This window comes from Trachurus trachurus, assembly GCF_905171665.1.
Source record: "Trachurus trachurus genome assembly, chromosome: 22".
Lineage (NCBI taxonomy): Eukaryota > Metazoa > Chordata > Actinopteri > Carangiformes > Carangidae > Trachurus > Trachurus trachurus.
In genome coordinates, this window is record NC_139907.1 from 30,415,426 (window position 1) to 30,434,796 (window position 19,371).

Sequence of the window (19,371 nt, forward strand, 5' to 3'; positions counted from 1 at the left end):
TTTTTTTTTTTTTAAAGAAAGAAACGTCATTTTTTTTCACAGACAAGTTTGTGTATGTATGATACTCTGTTGAACTGAATAAAAATTAATGGGTTTTTAATGCACAGGATCTTACATTTCACACTCTACAAAGGGATAGAGAGAGGGGGGAGGAAGAGAGAGAGAGAGAGCAGGTAGGATTTACACAGTAAACACTGATGCACAGCCAGATTATTAAACATATTACAACTATAACATATTACTTCATCAGACCAAGCATCTGTACGTGGTTTTAATGCCAGGGTCTACTGTATTCATACAATGCAATGTCTTCATTTCATTTCACTGGGTCAGAGGTTGCTGGGAGGTTGTCATGGGAACCTGGGTGTTGATGGTGATTCTCTGCCTTGTTTGACATCGGATCATCCCTACTATGGCTCTTCTGAACCTGGAGGAAAAGGTCATTGATGATCATAATAAGACAAACACATCTGTCTATCACAATGTGATGTAAATGTAAAAGAACAAACAAACAAAAAACACTCACTTCTTGTTGGCTATGACATAAATGCAGGGGTTGTAAAAAGTGGAAGACTTAGCAAAGAGAGGAGCAATGATAGCCATTGGAGCAGGTATGGTCATGGGGTCACCAAATGAGGCCCAGAGACACACCAGGGAGTAAGGAGACCAGGCCACCAGGAACATAACAATCATCACAATGGACATCTGATGGCCACAGACACAGAGTTGGGATTCATTAGGAGAGAGACAGTTCACATAATTGTGATGGTAAACATTGTTACCAAGGGTCATAAAAAGGAACAAACAGACAGAAGACAGAGGAAGAAGGATGAGCACAAAAATGTACAACACAGTATAGCAATAGTACCTTTACTGTAGTAGTAGTAGTAGTAAACCTTTATTTAACCAGACAAGAATTGCTAAGAATACATTCTTATTAGGGCAATGGCCTGGACTGACTGAATGTGAGATCTACACCATCAGTGTAGTGACATACACCTGTATGCAAAACAAACTGAATACAGAGTCATGTGACTGATTGCCATAAAATGTGACTAGAATGCCAGCGCATTGTGTTTGGGTGCATTAAGACTTGATATTACATCTCTGCCATAGTTGAAGTGAACTCACTAATTAATGGACTTTTAAGCGAATAATAGACTGGGTACCTATTTCTATCCACTGACACAATGGCTTCCACCACTACCTCAGGGACAACAGCAGAGAGAGGCTCAGTTCTCACCTTGGTAACATCCATCTGATCGGACCAGTCGATGTTGACACTGTCCAGGCAGTTTCCAGCTTTGTACCTCCTCACAGTGGCTGAGACGTTGTAGTAGCAGTAAAACATGGTGGACAGAGGTAGCACAAAGTTCACAGCAATCACTGCCATAGTGTAAGAGATGAAGGAGCTGCAGAGAAAAAGGTCACAAAGTTGTATGTTGATCAAATCTCATATTGGGCCTGGTTAATGTGCTAGTTTGTGTGTAAACATTGTAAATAAAGTTTCAGTCTGAATAATCTAGACTTAATTTACATTTTATATTTTTTTAATGATTACAGACAGCTTAAATTATTTTTAAAAAGTTTAAACCAGGTTGGCCCCATAAACACAGTCAGTGGGTCATGTTGGCCGTGCTCAGTGTACAGGTTCAGGTCAGGCCGGCTCAGATTCTTTGGTCTGATCTAAGCTCTACCCAAAGCTGGGATGTTTACCACAGATGGGTACAATTTAGTTAGTTAAGTCAGTTGATACCTTGTAGAAAGTTTATTTTCAATGACCGACTGCTTCATGTCTCAACTGGTTATGATGTCGGACGGTATCTTAGTGTTTATGGAGGGTGTGGCAGAAATAATCGTTGCGAACTGTGAATTATTTTCTCTGCAGTCTGGTATATGTTGTTTGACATTATCCTGGGCTGACATCTGTCTAAATAATTATTTCATTTCTGTCAGTAGGGGAACATGATATTTTACTAATAGAGGTGGTATCATTTAAATGTTGTGTTGTGTTGTAGACAACATCCCTTTACTATCCATCCATCCATACATTGTCTACCGCTTTATCCGGAGTCGGGTCGCGGGGGCAGCAGTCGGAGCAGGGATCCCCAGACTTCCCTCTCCCCAGACACTTCCTCCAGCTCTTCCGGGGGGACCCCAAGGCGTTCCCAGGCCAGCCGAGTGACATAGTCACTCCAGCGTGTCCTGGGTCTTCCTCTGGGCCTCCTCCCGGTGGGACATGCCCGGAACACCTCCCGAGGGAGGCGTCCAGGGGGCATCCGATACAGATGCCCGAGCCACCTCAGCTGGCTCCTCTCGATGTGGAGGAGCAGCGGCTCTACTCCAAGCTCCACCCGGGTGACAGAGCTCCTCACCCTATCTCTAAGGGAGCGTCCTGCCACCCTGCAGAGGAAGCTCATTTCGGCCGCTTGTATCTGGGATCCCGTTCTTTCGGTCATGACCCAGAGTTCATGACCATAGGTGAGGGTGGGAACGCAGATTGACCGGTAAATTGAGAGCTTTGCCTTTCGGCTCAGCTCCTTCTTCACCACGACGGACCGATACAACGACCGCATTACTGCGGCCGCTGCGCCGATCCGCCTGTCAATCTCGCGCTCCATCCTTCCCTAACTCGTGAACAAGACCCCAAGATACTTAAACTCCTCCACCTGAGGAACCAGGAACTCTCCCCCGACCTGAAGGGTGCAAACCACCTTTCTACGGTCGAGAACCATGGCCTCAGACTTAGAGGTGCTGATTTTCATCCCAGCTGCTTCACACTCGGCTGCAAACCGCCCCAGTGCATGCTGAAGGTCCTGGCTCGAGGGAGCCAACAACACAACATCATCTGCAAAAAGCAGAGATTCATCAAGTGGCTCCCGGCCCTTGGCTGCACCTAGAAATTCTGTCCATAAAAACAATGAACAGAACCGGTGACAAAGGGCAGCCCTGACGGAGTCCAACACGCACCGGGAACAGGTCTGACTTATTGCCGGCCATGCGAACCAAGCTCCTGTTCCGGTTGTACAGGGACCGTACAGCCCTCAGCAGAGGGCCTCCGACCCCATACTCCCAGAGCACCTCCCACAGGATGCCATGTGGGACACGGTTGAAAGCCTTCTCCAAGTCCACAAAACACATGTGGACTGGTTGGGCAAACTCCCATGCGCCCTCGAGCACCCTGCGGAGGGTGTAGAGCTGGTCCAGTGTTCCACGGCCAGGACGAAAACCGCATTGTTCCTCCTGAATCCGAGGTTCGACTATCAGCCGAATTCTCCTCTCCAGTACCCTGGAATAGACTTTCCCCGGGAGGCTGAGGAGTGTGATCCCCCGATAGTTGGAACACACCCTCCGGTCCCCCTTTTTGAAGAGAGGGACCACCACCCCGGTCTGCCAGTCCAGAGGCACTGTCCCCGACTGCCACGCGATGCTGCAGAGGCGTGTCAGCCACGACAGCCCCACAACATCCAGAGACTTGAGGTACTCAGGGCGGATCTCATCCACCCCCGGTGCCTTGCCACTGAGGAGCTTCCGGACTACCTCAGTGACTTCAGCTTGGGTGATGAATGAATCAACCTCTGAGTCCTCAGCCTCTGCTTCCTCTACGGAAGGCATGTCAGTGAGATTGAGGAGATCCTCCTTCCTTCCACCGCCCGACAATATCCCCAGTCAAGGTCAACAGCTCCCCGCCTCCACTGTAAACAGTGTTGGCGGAGCACTGTTTCCCCCACCTGAGGCGTTGGGTGGTTTGCCAGAATTTCCTCGAGGCCGACCGGTAGTCCTCCTCCATGGCCTCCCCGAACTTTTCGAAGTTTTTGCTTCCGTGACCGCCCGGGCTGCCGTCCGCTTGGTCTGCCAGTACCCGTCGGCTGCTTCGGGAGTTCCCCGAGCTAGCCAGGCTCGGTAGGACTCCTTCCTCAGCTTGACGGCATCCCTTACTTCCGGTGTCCACCACCGGGTTCAGGGATTGCCGCCGCGACAGGCACCGGAGACCTTGCGGCCACAGCCAACCCCAATCCCTTTACTACTCTGGTGAAAATCATTAGTTTCTTACAGTTATCAAATGACAGAACTGGGCCAACTGAATAACTTCAAAAAGCTGGCCATTAAAAGGCCTTTGTTTTTAGGTTTACTGTGACAGGACTATTACTTTAACTGAAACATTCTCAGGGCCTGTGATGAGAACGTCTGTTTTAGCTGTTAGTCATGCAATATGGAGAGTTGACTGAGGTATTTTGTATTGAGTTAAAATATAATTGTGTATTGTCTGCATTTAAGATGACATTTCAAGGGACAGAGACAGAACATATACACTGAGAAAAGAGTAGGACAAAGAATTGCGCTGAATGCTCACGCATCATTCTGTCTCCAGTTGATGGTACATGTAGCTCCAGTGGGGTCCGGGGCGTAACTAGCCCAACCCACTATGGGCATGGAGGACCAGAACACAGCATTCAGCCACGCTGCCAGGATCAGGAGGTTGTATGACTGCACTGTCATTTTCTGTCCTGGAGAGACACATCAGACACAAACAGGACATTGTGCCAGTGTGCTGATATTGGTTTCATACATACTTAAATGTAACATAATTCAGTTGAAATTGTAGTTTGTGGTATGGCAACTTGAAAGTGCAGCAAAAAAGGTCGGTAAGCAACAACGTCAACTCGGTGAGCTGTTCAACACCACAGTTGTCAGGAAGGCCAGACAGATAACTGAGGATGTTACACATCCCAAAAACTCAGAGTTGAACTGCTTCCATCCGGCCCAAGATTCAGATTTCCCAGGATGAGCCGGGACATTTTTAAGAATTCCTTCCACAGGCCATACAAACTCTGAATATGTTATGATTGTTTGACTGCACCTGGCAACCCCCATAGAGGGCTGTTGTGTCTGCTGCTATGCCTGTTTTGCACAACATTTCAGTTTGTTTCTTGTTTCTATGTTTTTGCTTTTCTATGTGTATGCTGTGGAGTGCTTTGATTTGTCCTATGCTTTGTTGTCTTGGAGAGACTGAAGACAAAGTTCCACTACGGTGGACAATAAAGTCTTTCTACCCATCTATCTATCTATCTATCTATCTATCTATCTATCTATCTATCTATCTATCTATCTATCTATCTATCTATCTATCTATCTATCTATCTATCTAAAATATCTAATTGTTTTCTTTGTGACCGATGGGATTGAATGGGTTACAGTAACACTGGGGCGGGGGCTATGTAACACATACACATGGTTGGAATAAAAAAGACTTTAGCTACAATTAAAAAACAACAACAAATAAATTTTTGCAATAATTTCTTCCTTAATAACATTTTTGTTTCAGAGTGGTGTAGCTGACTCTGCATGAAGTGCTCTTGAACTGTACTGTATCTTACACAATCACTATGAAACATAATCCAATAAATACTTTGGATGTATTCCTGCTTCATAATATTTCATGGCTTCACATATCAGCCAATCTAAACCTCTGAATTTGCAAAACAACATCTGCAGCTCTACTGCAATAGAAATGAATGAAAGACAGAAAGAAGAGGTCTCTGATGTGATTTTGCAAGACTGTGTTACTGAGACAGAGACAGGTCCTGAATGAAAAGTCCTGAAAGTAATTTTCCTCTGATCTCTGACATTAATACCTCATTTTAATGTCAGAATGTTCTTAAGATCTGTGGCCTGTAAGAAAATGATCTGCTGTAACCTGAATCTACCTCCGGGTACAAATAAAGTTACCTTACCTTACCTTACCTTACCTTACTTACTGTAATATTTATGGAGTGAAAGCTTAGATCACATTTACTCATCCAATGGGAGTGAACAGATTCAGACCATTAGTTTAAACGTGCCTTCTCCTTTCTCTGCTGTTTCTGGTTACATTTTCATCACTGTGTCCACCCAGTTCATGTCAGTGAAGATGTAACAGAAACACCTCTCTGTTATGGCAACAACACATACTGCAGTCACCAGAATGATTCTGAATGACCCAGTCCAACAAAACCTAAACAACTTTAATGAAGGTAGCAGTTACTTCAGGAATGTCATGTTAGTTAGTTTGTTTGAGTGTGCACTAATCGGATGCATAGGGAAGAGTAAATAAATACCTATGTCTGGTCTACAGATGGTGAGGTAGCGGTCGATGGCCACCACAGTCAACAGGCCGATGCTGGCCATGCCAAAGAAGATGTTGAGAGCTGCATAGATCTGGAAAAACAAAGCAAAGATATTCAAACCTTCTCTTTTTCAAGCACATTTGATCATGATTTCTGATGTTTCTGTGACTTTTATGACAACTACCTGTGTATTCGTGGCACAAAAACACACTAACCAAAAATAAGTCTGCACATGCAGACTCTGCTCCTAGGGGTACATTTTGATAATAGATCACCACATGCATGACGTATGTAGTTGCTGGCCGCATGCCATATTTGTTACATTTTTCCACTACCATGTGAAATATGTTCTATAGTTGATAGAATGCTGAGGTTTTGTCACCACTTGCCAGAGGTTGGTGTCTTTACTGATATTAATTTCCTCCCTTGATATTGCACAACATAATGACGGTGTTCACCTGATGTTTCTTATGATATTCAAGGTGTGTCAGAATATTTTCACATATTGCAGGTGTTTGGAAAAAAAAGTAGTATTAATATCAATGTTATGTCTGTATGTAAAATAATTATTTCTATATATGCCTTTGTATATCCCTTCCATTGGCTCCCCTCAGGGATGTGTTCTGTCCCCTCTTTTATTTATTTTATATACTAATTCATGTTCTAGCATCTTTCAAAATAGATTTTTTATGAAGTATGCGGATGATACTGCCTTGGTCAGTCTTTTATATGATGAGGAAAAGGAGCATGGCCCAGTACTTTAATACTTTGTTAACTGGTGCGAAAAGTCAAACCTCCTCCTCAATCCATCTACAACCAAGGAAATGTGTGTTGATTTTAGAAAAGAGGAAGCCCCCAACACAGTAACCTTAATTAATGGAAAGCCAATACAACAAGTCTGTGAGTTTAAATATTTAGGGATTGTGCTTGACAGCAAGCTTAAGTGGGACAAGTGGACAGATCAAATCTGCACCAAGTCTCAACAAAGAATGTTCCACTTAAAGAAACTCCTGTCCTTTAATGTTGAAAGGAGAATGCTTCAAATGTTCTATTGCTCCTTCATTGAAAGCATTCTTTCTTTTTGTATTACCTGCTGGTTTGGCAATGCCACAGAGGCACAGAAAAAGAGGGTTAGAGAAATTATAATCATATCTAGTAAATTGCTGCGCATTACTTTGCCATGTATGGAAGGCATCTACAGAGATAGGATAGAGAAAAAGGCAAGGAATATTATAGGTGACCAAAGGCACCCCCTTGCCCACTCATTTAACCCTCTTCCATCCGGGCGACGATATCGCCCCCCTCTGTTTACTAAAAACAGAGCTAAATTTTCTTTTGTGCCCCAGGCCATTAAATCCCTTAATAATAATCGATAGTCACTGTTAGTGTTGGTCAGCTCATAGCCTGCTCAGCTGGTCTGACCAGGTTAAAGGGATAGTTCACCCTAGAATGATATTTCGCTCATTATCTACTCACCCTCATGTTGACTAAGGGCTGGAAGAATTATCAGAGTCCACCGTCCCTTCTCTGAGTTACAGGGGGTCTTGGCGTAGCAGTGCATTTCAATGCAACGGTTGCAAAGGGACACCAGAGCTCTTCGTAAAAAAAACACACACAAAAAAACATCCAAATACCTCCATGATGCTCGTATGTAATGTCCGTCTTGTGCTGAAGCCCCAAATTGCGTAATTGTCCCGAAAAAAAATTAAATAAGTCTATATTTTAAGCTTGTTTGTAGCGGAAGCTTCTCGTCTTCTTCTTCTTCTCCTATTCCTGGTCCGTCCAAATATCGCGTGATTCGCGCCGGCGTCATTGCGGTTAATGCGAATCACGCGATATTTGGACGGACCAGGAATAGGAGAAGAAGAAGAAGACGAGAAGCTTCCGCTACAAACAAGCTTAAAATATAGACTTATTTAATTTTTTTTCGGGACAATTACGCAATTTGGGGCTTCAGCACAAGACGGACATTACATACGAGCATCATGGAGGTATTTGGATGTTTTTTTGTGTGTGTTTTTTTTACGAAGAGCTCTGGTGTCCCTTTGCAACCGTTGCATTGAAATTCACTGCTACGCCAAGACCCCCTGTAACTCAGAGAAGGGACGGTGGACTCTGATAATTCTTCCAGCCCTTAGTCAACATGAGGGTGAGTAGATAATGAGCGAAATATCATTCTAGGGTGAACTATCCCTTTAAGGCTGCGATAAACATAAAGCTGACTCACTGATGATGAGTGTTAATGATGCGTGTTAATCTGTGTGAAAGTTGTACTGTGCTGTTTTTATCTGTGTTGTTGTTGTTTTTTAGATGAAATGTCAAGAGTGTGATCTGCTGCAACTCAATTTCCCTACGGGGACAAATAAATTACTACTACTACTACTACTGTAAAGATATAGCCTATGTGTGTACATCAGAAACTTGTTGATTGCATCATTTTCTTCTCTTTTTATTCTACTGAAAATTGCAGCGCTGTTGCATTAAAATAGATGTAATGGAGGTGCAGTGAGCTCAACTGATATCGAAATAAGTTAATTTATAGCTAATCGAGTATTCTCGTAATTCTGTGGTATCTCTCCAATCACAACTGCATCGATCCATCAACAGCTGGCAGCCCCCTACCCCCCTGCCCCTCCCTCCCTCCCTGATCACTCCCCCCCTCCTCCAGCTGGTCTCCCCCCTCCCTCCATCAGCCCACCTCCCCAGCCCCCCCAATCACCACCTCTCACCGGACTGTCCCGTCCATCCCTAAGGTCCACTCTCACCGCACCAGCCCCTCAACCCATCCCACCTGACACAGTAAATCTATCTATCTATCTATCTATCTATCTATCTATCTATCTATCTATCTATCTATCTATCTATCTATCTATCTATCTATCTATCTATCTTCCAGTATACCAAAATGAATTGAGACCAGCAAGTTGATAGCGAGATTGAATAGGCACTTTCAGCAACCTGCTAGTCCACTGTATGCCTGTGGTTAGCAGTAAAATATATGTGATTTTTAGTGAATGGATAATATTGCTATTTGTCCTTTTTTGTTTTTACAATGCATTCCCTTTTCTCACTTGCACAACAGTTCATTCCTAGGACCATACCTCATTCACTGCATCCCCATGGATAAAGCTAAAACCAACAGGAGATGTTCATTAATATTTGGCTGAAACTTGATTTCACAACTGAGAAAAACATGTGAGAGCCAACAAAATGTCTGCAGTGGACCCATTTTCCCCATTTTACAGTCCCCTCTCTCTCTCTTATCGCCAAATTCATAAATTGATTTCCTTAAGACTGTGCATAATATGGAAATGCAATCACTGGCCTAATGGATTGTGTGGCACTGGGTTATAGCTCTCCTTCTCATTGTAGATTAATATCACATGGGTCAATATCAGGGTGCAACAACAAGGACTGAGGAAAAAACACATAATCTGCTGAAATATTCACGTGCAGAGCAACAGCTGAAGTGAATGTGCATCAGCCTGCTCACAGGTTTAGTCTCAGGGCAGCTCACCATAAGTCATGTTAGTATTTGTAAGGGCTTTAGAGACCATGAGGGAATTTTATCCAATATCACTTATGGCTGGGCCTTGTGAATAACTGGACTATTTATATACACAGTTGGGAGGGATATGTGGATTGAATAAAATACCTCAGCACACATTATAGAAATGGTAGGCACAGGAGGGGGCCAAATCATACACTACTGGACAACGTTTTTAGAAAGTTTTAGCAATCTCAGAAAGTTAAAAAACTATTTCATTGGAACTGTGGACAGCACAATGTTTTGCCGACTAGTATGTCAGGGCCAGTGACGGACTGGCTATAGGGCAACATGGTGTGACAGTTGACGGGTCCTGTCACTAAACCTCCAGTTGATCATGAGCCCTGGCTACTTGGCCAAGGGGATGTCCCTTTGGGTGACTGGCAAGCGCGCATGACTATTACCCGGGCCGGGAGGTGTGGGTTTAGTCCCCGCCTGGGCCCTCTTCACCTTGCCACAATGGGCAAATGTCACCACAGCTGCGTAATGATGCGACCAAGGCAGCCGCGTGAAGATGTAGCTACAGAAAAAAAAAATTATAGCTGCTGCGCAGCAATGGGTCGGGTCCGGGCTATTTTTGGCAAATAGGCAATTCTGAGCAACAAACAGTAGAATAGGGAGACGAGACAGTTGACATTATAATGTTCATTTTGCACTAGTTGAGGCTCAATCCCGCAACTTCTGGTACCAAAGACCATCATCTATCGCTCTGAACATCAGCAAGTGGCAATTCAACGGTGGCTTCATAAATTGAGTAAGCCATTCACTGTCTGAAAATACACATATTGACAGCATGGAGATGTTGGTAATTTAAAAAATAATTGATTTGCTCCATAAGTGAGTAACTGATGTTTAAATATGCCATTTTTGCATTGACTCCAATTGTTCACATGAGAGGAAAATTCAAAATGCTGTGAAAAATTCAGTTTTTGAGATAAAATTCTGAAATTTGCCAAACATCATCTAAAATGATTCCAAAATGTTTTTTTCATGAATGTTGAAATTTTTTTAGCAAGAATTTACAGGTATATGTTTTCAGTAGCATTTACATTTTGATGCACTGTAGGCTCAATTTTTGATTTTGGTGTCAATTGAAGAAAAATTATGGGAGGAGACGAAAGTTTTCTTATAACATTTTTCCCTGTTAAAGGGTTTTCCTGGGAGTTTTTCCTCAGTGAGGGTCTAAGGACAGAGGATGTTGTTATGATGCTGTGTAAAGCCCTTTGAGACAAACTGTTGGTAAAAATGGGCTATACAAATAAAATTGCCTTGCCTTGCTATTAAATACTTACACAGCTAACAGTCATATTTAACATGATGAAAATTCTTTAAAAAATGAGTGTGTTCGTGAACGTTTGTTTGGCGTTGCCTAGGAAATCTGTGTCAAATCTCGCCAGTTGTTGAGCCAGAGACAGGTCTTAAACTAATTTCATTTTCTCCTGATGTGTTTTTTCATGAAAATTGCCATTTTCATGAAAAAAATTGTCCAATATTGAATCAAGTTACTATGGGGTGAAAGAATCGACCATAATCTGTGTTCATGCTCACTTCTCTCATTGAGTCAAAAGACCTGCTGCTAGTCTCCTAAGGGGGCGGGGCCGTGGAGAAGCCCACGTGACATGTACAGGAAGCTGACTCGTCATGGGCCAACTCTTTGATACAGCTCCTTTAATCACAGGGGACAAGGATATCTGGTGCATATAAGGTATAATATGTATTTGACAATGCCCTTATTTCTACTTTTAGTATTAATTATATCCTGCTTTCTTTTAGCTTCTTGCTCCTGTGTTTTCCTCATTGGGGGCCCCCCACACTGGGAGCTGAGTCTGGACTGCCTAGGGGTGTTGCCCTGGGGCCTCCTGGCCGGTTGATGGGGTGGGGGTAGGGGGGTAGGGGGTTACTGCATGGTGGCTTATGGTGTGGACTTCTACTTCTGTCCTGGTCAGGCATGTGATACTATGGGGGCAGCTCCCTAGTAATGCTCTCCTCACCTGGATCAGTTAAAACAAATTTGGAAGTCCATCCATGTATTTTACCACTGTCTGTACCAATGATCTGAGCAGGGTCACAGGTGGGCTGGAGCAAATCCCAAAAGACAGGACGGGGGAAATGTACATCCTAGATTATGAAAGAAAGCTGACATACAGAGATAAATAACACACACATTCATGTCTACCCAGAACTCTCTCTCTGAAAGGTGACAGTGGAAACCTGAAAAGGGTAATAGGTTAATGTAGATGCAACACAAATGTATTTACTGATGGAGCCTTCCAACATTCATTTCAAAATTATATTTTCTGTCATAAACATGACATTTCAATGTAGATGTGATTCAGTCTATCGATGATAATTTGTCTAAAGGGGCAGATGCAGTAGATGTTGTACTGTATGTAAGTAAACACAAAGTCCACCCACCTGACAACCAGTGTAACCAAATTTCCAGCTGCCATGAATATCAGAGGCGGCCGACATGGGATAGCCGATACCAGCCACTCCGATGTCAGTGAAAGCCAGGTTGATTATGATAAAGTTGGTCGCAGTGCGAAGCTCCTTGAACTTCACAAACATGAGCAGCACCACAATGTTGCTTGCTAAACTGATGACACCTGGGAAGAGGAGAGAAGATGACAGGAAATGTGTGGGACTATAGAGCTGTATTTTTACTGAACATATGTCGATGTCAGGTTATTACCCCAGACAACAGAGATCTCAGATTCACTGGGATACACATTGCCTCCACCAGAACAAGGTCAGAATTTGGAGGCCTCTTTACAGTGAAAGGAATATCTGATAAGGATAAGACTCCTTTATTATTATTATTATGTTTACCTTTATTTAACCAGGAAATCCCACTGAGGTCTGAGATCTCTTTTATAAGAGAGACCTGGCTAAGGTCACAGCCATGTAAAATCAGTCATACAAGGTATAACATAAACAATAAAACAAAACTCAGATACACACACAGTTCATACGAGAAAAACAATGACACTCTTCCCTCACTGCATTCTGTATAATACACTTGAAGTCACTCGTAGGTACAAATGATTTTAAGTTAAGAACGTTTTGTAAATGATTCCAACACCATGGTGCATGGTAGGAGAATGATATTTTGCCAAGGTCTGTCCTGGCCCAAGGTAGCCTACATCCAAAAGCAACCACTTATGGCACATCCAGGCAGACTAATGTACAACTAGTCAGAGTAAAGATAGTTGTGTTTTGACTATACTTACTTCATCCTACTTTATGTTTAAGGAAGCTGTTTGTCTCATCTCTGGGTAATAATTTACATGGTTCTATTAGTTAAAAAGAAAAGACTCAATATCAAACAGAAAATATTACATCTTGCACTCGGTGAATCACACGTCGATCATACCAACAGAAACATACTGTATTCATGTGAATGTTTGCCTGTTAACCATGAGCCTAGACAGGAGCTGAACATGTTTTAATATGAGCAAGGCTCAGTAAACCACCATGATACAGTGCCAAGATCTGGATAAATTACATAACACTATCGGAACAGATTTCTAAGGATAATAAGACTAATTTCTTTCTTTCACCATTAAAAGCCTGCAAAGTCTGAGTTCACCCAGCCCATGCATCTCGCTCCCCATATGTGATTTTTATTTCACCGTTTTCACCTCAAAGTCCTTAGAAACAGACGTGCACAAACAACACTAAACTATCACTGGACTGACACTAAAGATAACCAACACGAACCATACAGTTTTATAAGCAAATAAAAAGACTCTGTATCTAAAACACCTAAATCGTTTTTACTTTATAGACAAAGCTACAGTCTTTCCCAGATAATCACAGATAGGACATAGGAAGTGACGGCTTATTCTTTCTCATCACCTGATCTGTAGGTGCAGTTGTATGTAAAATCACTTAAAATCATTTATGTGTTCATTATTCATTGTTGCTCTTCTTTACATAATTTGCATATCCAATATGTCAAAATTTCCTGAAACTTCTGTCAAATGACTTCAATCAATAAAGACTCTTCTGAACCCCCACTGAGCCCTATGTCACACTTTCTGACTGTGAAAGGCTCTGCAGAAATATAAAGCAGTGAAATCATAAACACAACATCCATCACAACAACATCTATCCAGTCATCATGCCACTGGCTGTTCTCTGGTTGTTACCTGCAGTAATCAGATAGGCAGCCACTATGTTGTGCTCCAGCTGGGTAAAGGCACTTTGTCCCCCGTAAGGTAAAACATCTGAGATATTAACTCCAGAGTCCAACCCCATGTTCTAGCTCTTGAAATTGACAGCTGTCCCGAAAAACAACAACAACAAAACAAAAAACTGTTTCGGGAGGGAAATTACACACAGCGATAATAAAAAAAAGTGCAGAGGTATGAGAGTCAGTATTGTAAACTGCTGCCTTGGTCTAAGAAGAGTAGGAACCTGTGGTGAGCCAGAGGGGAAAATGTGGAGGGACGGGGTGAGGGGGATTATTACATACCACTGTTCCCCAGTCCCCAGTGAGCTGGACTCTCTGTGTGTTAATGAGCAGCAGGGCTACCCAAGACAGGATTACCACTCACGTGGCATTGGCTGGAAGGCCAGCTCTGACCAATAAGCTTTGACACTACAAAACTGAAGTTATTGCCTCAATGGAGACTATTTACCTCACAGAGGGTCCACGCTGTGGGCAACACCAACACTGATGGTGATACGTTTGGAAATACACATCATGTGATATGAGCTACAGTGTGAGGGTAGTGGATCCACTGCTACTGCTATACGCTGCTACTTTGGGGTTTAAGAGACCCATCAGGAAAGTGATGCTGGCCAGCTCTCCTTCTAGCAGCATGGCATGGTGAGAGACATCCTTTCTCTGGCATGGCCCAGGACTGTATTACAGCCCTGTTCAAATTATTAACACACACACAAAGTTTGTATTCCGTTATTCCTTTAGCCTGTAGGACTACACCCTGGAGAAGACAAAGAGACGGGTGAGTATTTCATACACTTCACATTAACGTATAGCTCAATAGCCTATAGGCTATAGCCTACTATAGCATATGCGCATAGCACAATGTTATAGAGGCTACACATCATTTCATATTGAGTTGCTTTAGTCCAGTGGTCCATCAATTAAAAACGCATGGCTGTAGATGTGACTATGTCCCTCTCTTCCAGGTGGAGCAGAGTGGCCACGCCACCACAGACACAAGAAAATTATTGTATAAAAATGACCATATGGTTAAAACATAATACAAAAGGTAGGCTACATTGTGCAAATTAAATAAAGTGTCAATACTTCAACTAAAATGCAAGTGCATTGATAAATTCATTGTTAAAGTGCATAAATCCCATTATGTCATATTCACAAAGGACCAGACCGATTTACAGGTAACGAGGTGGCTGTGGTGGATTCCAGTGTCGGATGAGCGGTGAGTTTGAACGTCTGATCTAACTGAGTAGGATTACATAGTCCTCCCGGACAGCAGGCGGCGCTAGTAGTCTTTGATGAGGTAAAGCGGTGACATGACCTCTGCGATGACTCACTTCCTGCTAACGCCATCCCTGATCTCAGTCTAGAAGACATCTCTTCATCGTAACAGACAAACATGTCGGGGTTCCTGAGGACCATCGCCAGCCGTGCTGCTCCCGCCCTGCGGCAACAGACCGTCGCTCAGAGAGCAAGTCTCTACAGCAGACCAGCCAAGGATAAGCTCGGCGCTGTCGTAAGTCTGCTCCGATCCCTCCGCCGACTTGGCTCAATGCTAGCTGACGGATGAAGCTAGGAGTTTGTCCTTGGCTGACGAGGTCAAAGCCGGTATTTGTGAAGTCAGCTGGCAGTCTAAAAGCCCATGTGCTTAGTTAAAAGGTGCAGTGACTAACCAGTCTAATGTTCTGAATTTAAAGTTACACATGGGGCAGAGTGTGTTTATTTCTCCTTTCAGTGCTCTAGTAACGTTAGCTAGGCTCATGTTAGCAGAGACGTTAGCCGGTCCGACTCCGCGCTGTGTCCATGGAACTAATCGTGACAAACATGATTAACGACACTGGCCTGGCCGCGGTAACGTTAACGCTTCGGTGCTAGTAGGACTGGACGTGTTTTACATTAGGTGGACTAACATTAATCCACCTGACCCCTGGCAGCACAATGCTTAATAGCATGTAACGTTAACGTTAGCTCCGTAATGACACCTTGAAGTACCGAATCCGATCCTTCACCATCAATCCACTCAGTATAACTTTGGCCTAAATGTGATGTGTAGTGAGCATGGTAGAGTTCCTCCTAAACACCACACGGTAAATAAAACATGTGTTCCTTCATTTCCCCAGAATATCTGACTGGTCCTATTTAGTGATTAGTGTTCACCTCTGTGTGTGAAACCCATGTAACCCATGTTTGGCTTTGATAATGTTGTTCAGTGGTGTGACACTGGTTCATTTGTTGTGATGATTGAAGTTTTAAATTGCAGAATACAAAGACACAGATAACAGTGGAGGCTAGACCAAATTATTGGCATTTGGTACATTTATAACAGTTTACAACAATTAATCAAAGAGGTTCTGTAGATGTCTTGGTTTGTTTACTAATCTGGAAAATATCACAATGAATTCTATCTGCACATGGAAAAGTTAGATTTCAATTTAAAAGTGTCTACTACTATCATAATGTTGTTATATGAACATAAACTGTAATGTGGCACCAAATAGCAGTTTAGGCTACAGTAAAACAGACTTAGATTTTTACCATGTGTATTTCTGGTAAATCCAAGTCAGTTTAACACACATAATTTTAGTAGGTTATGTCTGAGGTTGAGTTAATTTATACGTTGACCAGTGAAAAAGCTAAAGAGAATTGCAGTCACAGCTCAGTGAATTTCATGTTCCTGAGTGTTACTCCTGAAAAGCCTGATGTAAGTAGATTTCCAGGCTGTGTTGGTATCAGCAGATGAGCTGAAATCGCTGTGGCACTGAAGCTCCTGATTGGCTGTCGGCTGACAGAATGTCCTCTCTCACTGTTCTTCAGGAAACTTCCGTTGGAATGGGGATGTTCGCCCTGGCCATCCTGGGTCCATCTGGCTGGATCCTGGCCCACATGGAGGATTACAAGAAGAAAGAGTGAACTGGACTTTTTAACAGTTTGACCTGGTGTGTCCAACCTCCTGTCTCTCACCAAATGGGACCTTAACCATTATGTTCCCCCATAGAGAGGAATCAAGACATGTCTTACCCTCTGACTGCTCCACTCCACAGCTCAGACACAAACCAACTACCTTCAAAACAATGACTCTGATGCATTGAATACTGAATACATCTTTCCTCTTAAGCAGTATGTTACAATATTAAATTTTAAACACAATTGTGTTGGCTGTGATGTGTGTTTGTCCCCTGCAGATTAGGCTCAGAAAAGAGCAGAGTAATGGGCAAAGGTCAACTAATAACTAACCATTCAATCTCAGTCTTTTACAGTGGTGACAATTGCTGTGTCTCAATTCGAATACTTCCATACTTTAACTAAGTATTTTGAGTACCGGTATGTAAGTGCGTCTCAATTCACAAGTATGTAAAAATGCACAGTTTCATAGTTGAGTGTAGAAATGGGCCAGGCCCTCTGTCTTCCTTCAAGGTTACCCTATAGCCTCCACAAAGGTCTTCAAAATGTTACTGTTAAAATGTAGCTATACTTTCACCCTGTATGTTCTTCAAGTTATGTCCCTCTGTATGAACAACTGTGATACGGTATGTGTTGTAACACATCATAAATGTGTTGCTCCTCTCACCTCTAAGGCTAACAGGTGATAGTTATATCACCTTTGAACTTAAAGGGATAGTTCACCCAAAATTCAAATTTCACTCATTATCTACTCACCGTCATGTGGACTAAGGGCTGGGAGAAGTTTCAGAGTCCTCCGTGCCTTCTCTGAGTTACAGCGGGGCTCCGTGCAGCACTGCATGTCCATATGACGGTTGAGAACGGAGCTCACTTTTCTTCGTCCAAAAAGACACACCAAAAAACATCCAAATACCTCCGTCTGTAATGTCCCTCTTGTATTGAAGCCCCAACATGAGAAATTGTTATGAAAAAAATTAAATAAGTCTATATTTTAAGCTTGTTTGTAGTGGAAGCTCCCAGTGTTGCGCTGCCGGAATCTCGCGCGATTTGCGGAGCCGTGAACTGGGTGTCAATGCAAATCGCACGAGATTTGGACGGACCAGGAAGAGCAGTGCTGGGAGGCATGTTGAGGCTTCAATACAAGAGGGATATTACAGACGAGCACTATAGAGGTATTTGGATGTTTTTTGGTGTGTCTTTTTGGACGAAGAACAGTGAGATCTGTTCGCTACCGTCATTTGGACATGCAGTGCTGCACGGAGCCCCGCTGTAACTCAGAGAAGGCACGGAGGACTCTGAAACTTCTCCAAGCCCTTAGTCCACATGAGGGTGAGTAGATAATGAGTGAAATTTGAATTTTGGGTGAACTATCCCTTTAAGTTAAAAGGTGATATAACTATCACCTATATATGTTAGCCTTAGAGGTTTAGTTTAGTTTATTTATTTATTTCATTCATTTATCAAGCATAAAAACAAAAAATAAAATAAACAAGGTGAGAGGAGCAACACATGTATGATGTGTTACAACACCGTATCACAGTTCATACAGAGGGACATAACTTGAAGAACATACATTAACACAAACTATTCATCAGTATAAGATTCATGTTACTTCCACAGGTGCTGAGGACAGAGCAGAGACTGCAGTGTGAATTTTCTCCTCCACTGTCCTCTCGCTGAATTTTACAACATAAGGAGGCAGCTGACTCACGGTATTGTCACATGTCATGTAGCGGAAACAGGGTTAGTTGAGCCACTTCTTGTATTCAGGATTACTATATTGAGGTAATTATAGTTTTTTCTGCTAATGATTCAGGATGTTGTGCATCCCTACAAACAAACAGAATGAGTGTAAACATAACTGTTGATAACATAGCATGTCCAAAAAAGTGGTCTTGTGGCACAACTTACCCTGTGTATGGGGTAAGTTGATCCTCCTTCCCTTCCATCCATCTCCCCCTTTCCTCACTATTCCACCTGTCCAGGTTGCAGGGGAACACAAACTGCTGGGACTTCCTGCTGAGCCACCAACTCACTGAGCTTTGGGGAGTTTTGCAATCACATGGCATCTTGTGACGAACCCCTCATCTTTCTCTTTTAAAGAAAACTTGGTTTACCATGAACAGCTCTGCCTCTTCTCAGGAACTTACTAACTGTACTCATAAACATCCAGAATCATGATTTGATATTTGGACATATAGCTACAGACAAAATTCACTCATTAAGTGTATTGGGCAGATGGCTCAACTTACCCCAGAGCTACCATATTGACTTAATCAGTCCCCACAGCTAAAATGATGCACTATTATGCATGGTTTACTACCTCATGTTGTAGCTTATAGATACCACAACGGATGTAAAACACATTTTGAATTATCTGTTTTGGTCTAAACACAATTCTCATGAAACTTATGATCGACTGAATTCACTTTTGAGAGTGAAAAATGTTTTTTTGGACATAAATGTTAAACCACATACTCATGTGGTTCTTATGGTTCTTACCATATGGTTGTGGTTCATGGATCTATTTAATATAATACATCCATGTTGTGGTTCTTACCTTCACAGACTCCATGAAATGATGCGATGCCTTCCTCCTAAATATTTCGTCACATGCTCAATTTTTC

General features: G+C 42.8%; 2 protein-coding genes across 2 annotated transcripts; one reads left to right on the top strand and one right to left on the bottom strand.

The window, feature by feature from the left end:
- Positions 1 to 288: 288 nt before the first annotated feature.
- Positions 289 to 13,914, bottom strand: rrh (retinal pigment epithelium-derived rhodopsin homolog; the record flags this gene model as incomplete). Its single annotated transcript, XM_083997880.1, has 7 exons — positions 289 to 427; positions 527 to 705; positions 1,244 to 1,412; positions 4,355 to 4,508; positions 6,099 to 6,198; positions 12,070 to 12,260; positions 13,806 to 13,914. 7 exons carry the CDS (start codon positions 13,912 to 13,914, stop codon positions 322 to 324), a joined length of 1,008 nt encoding a protein of 335 aa, XP_083854006.1. The 3' UTR covers positions 289 to 321.
- A 1,267-nt stretch (positions 13,915 to 15,181) lies between these two features.
- cox8a (cytochrome c oxidase subunit 8A) lies at positions 15,182 to 16,990 on the top strand. The gene is made up of 2 exons (XM_083997855.1): positions 15,182 to 15,359; positions 16,658 to 16,990. Exons 1-2 carry the CDS (start codon positions 15,243 to 15,245, stop codon positions 16,751 to 16,753), a joined length of 213 nt encoding a protein of 70 aa, XP_083853981.1. The 5' UTR covers positions 15,182 to 15,242; the 3' UTR covers positions 16,754 to 16,990.
- Positions 16,991 to 19,371: the final 2,381 nt, after the last annotated feature.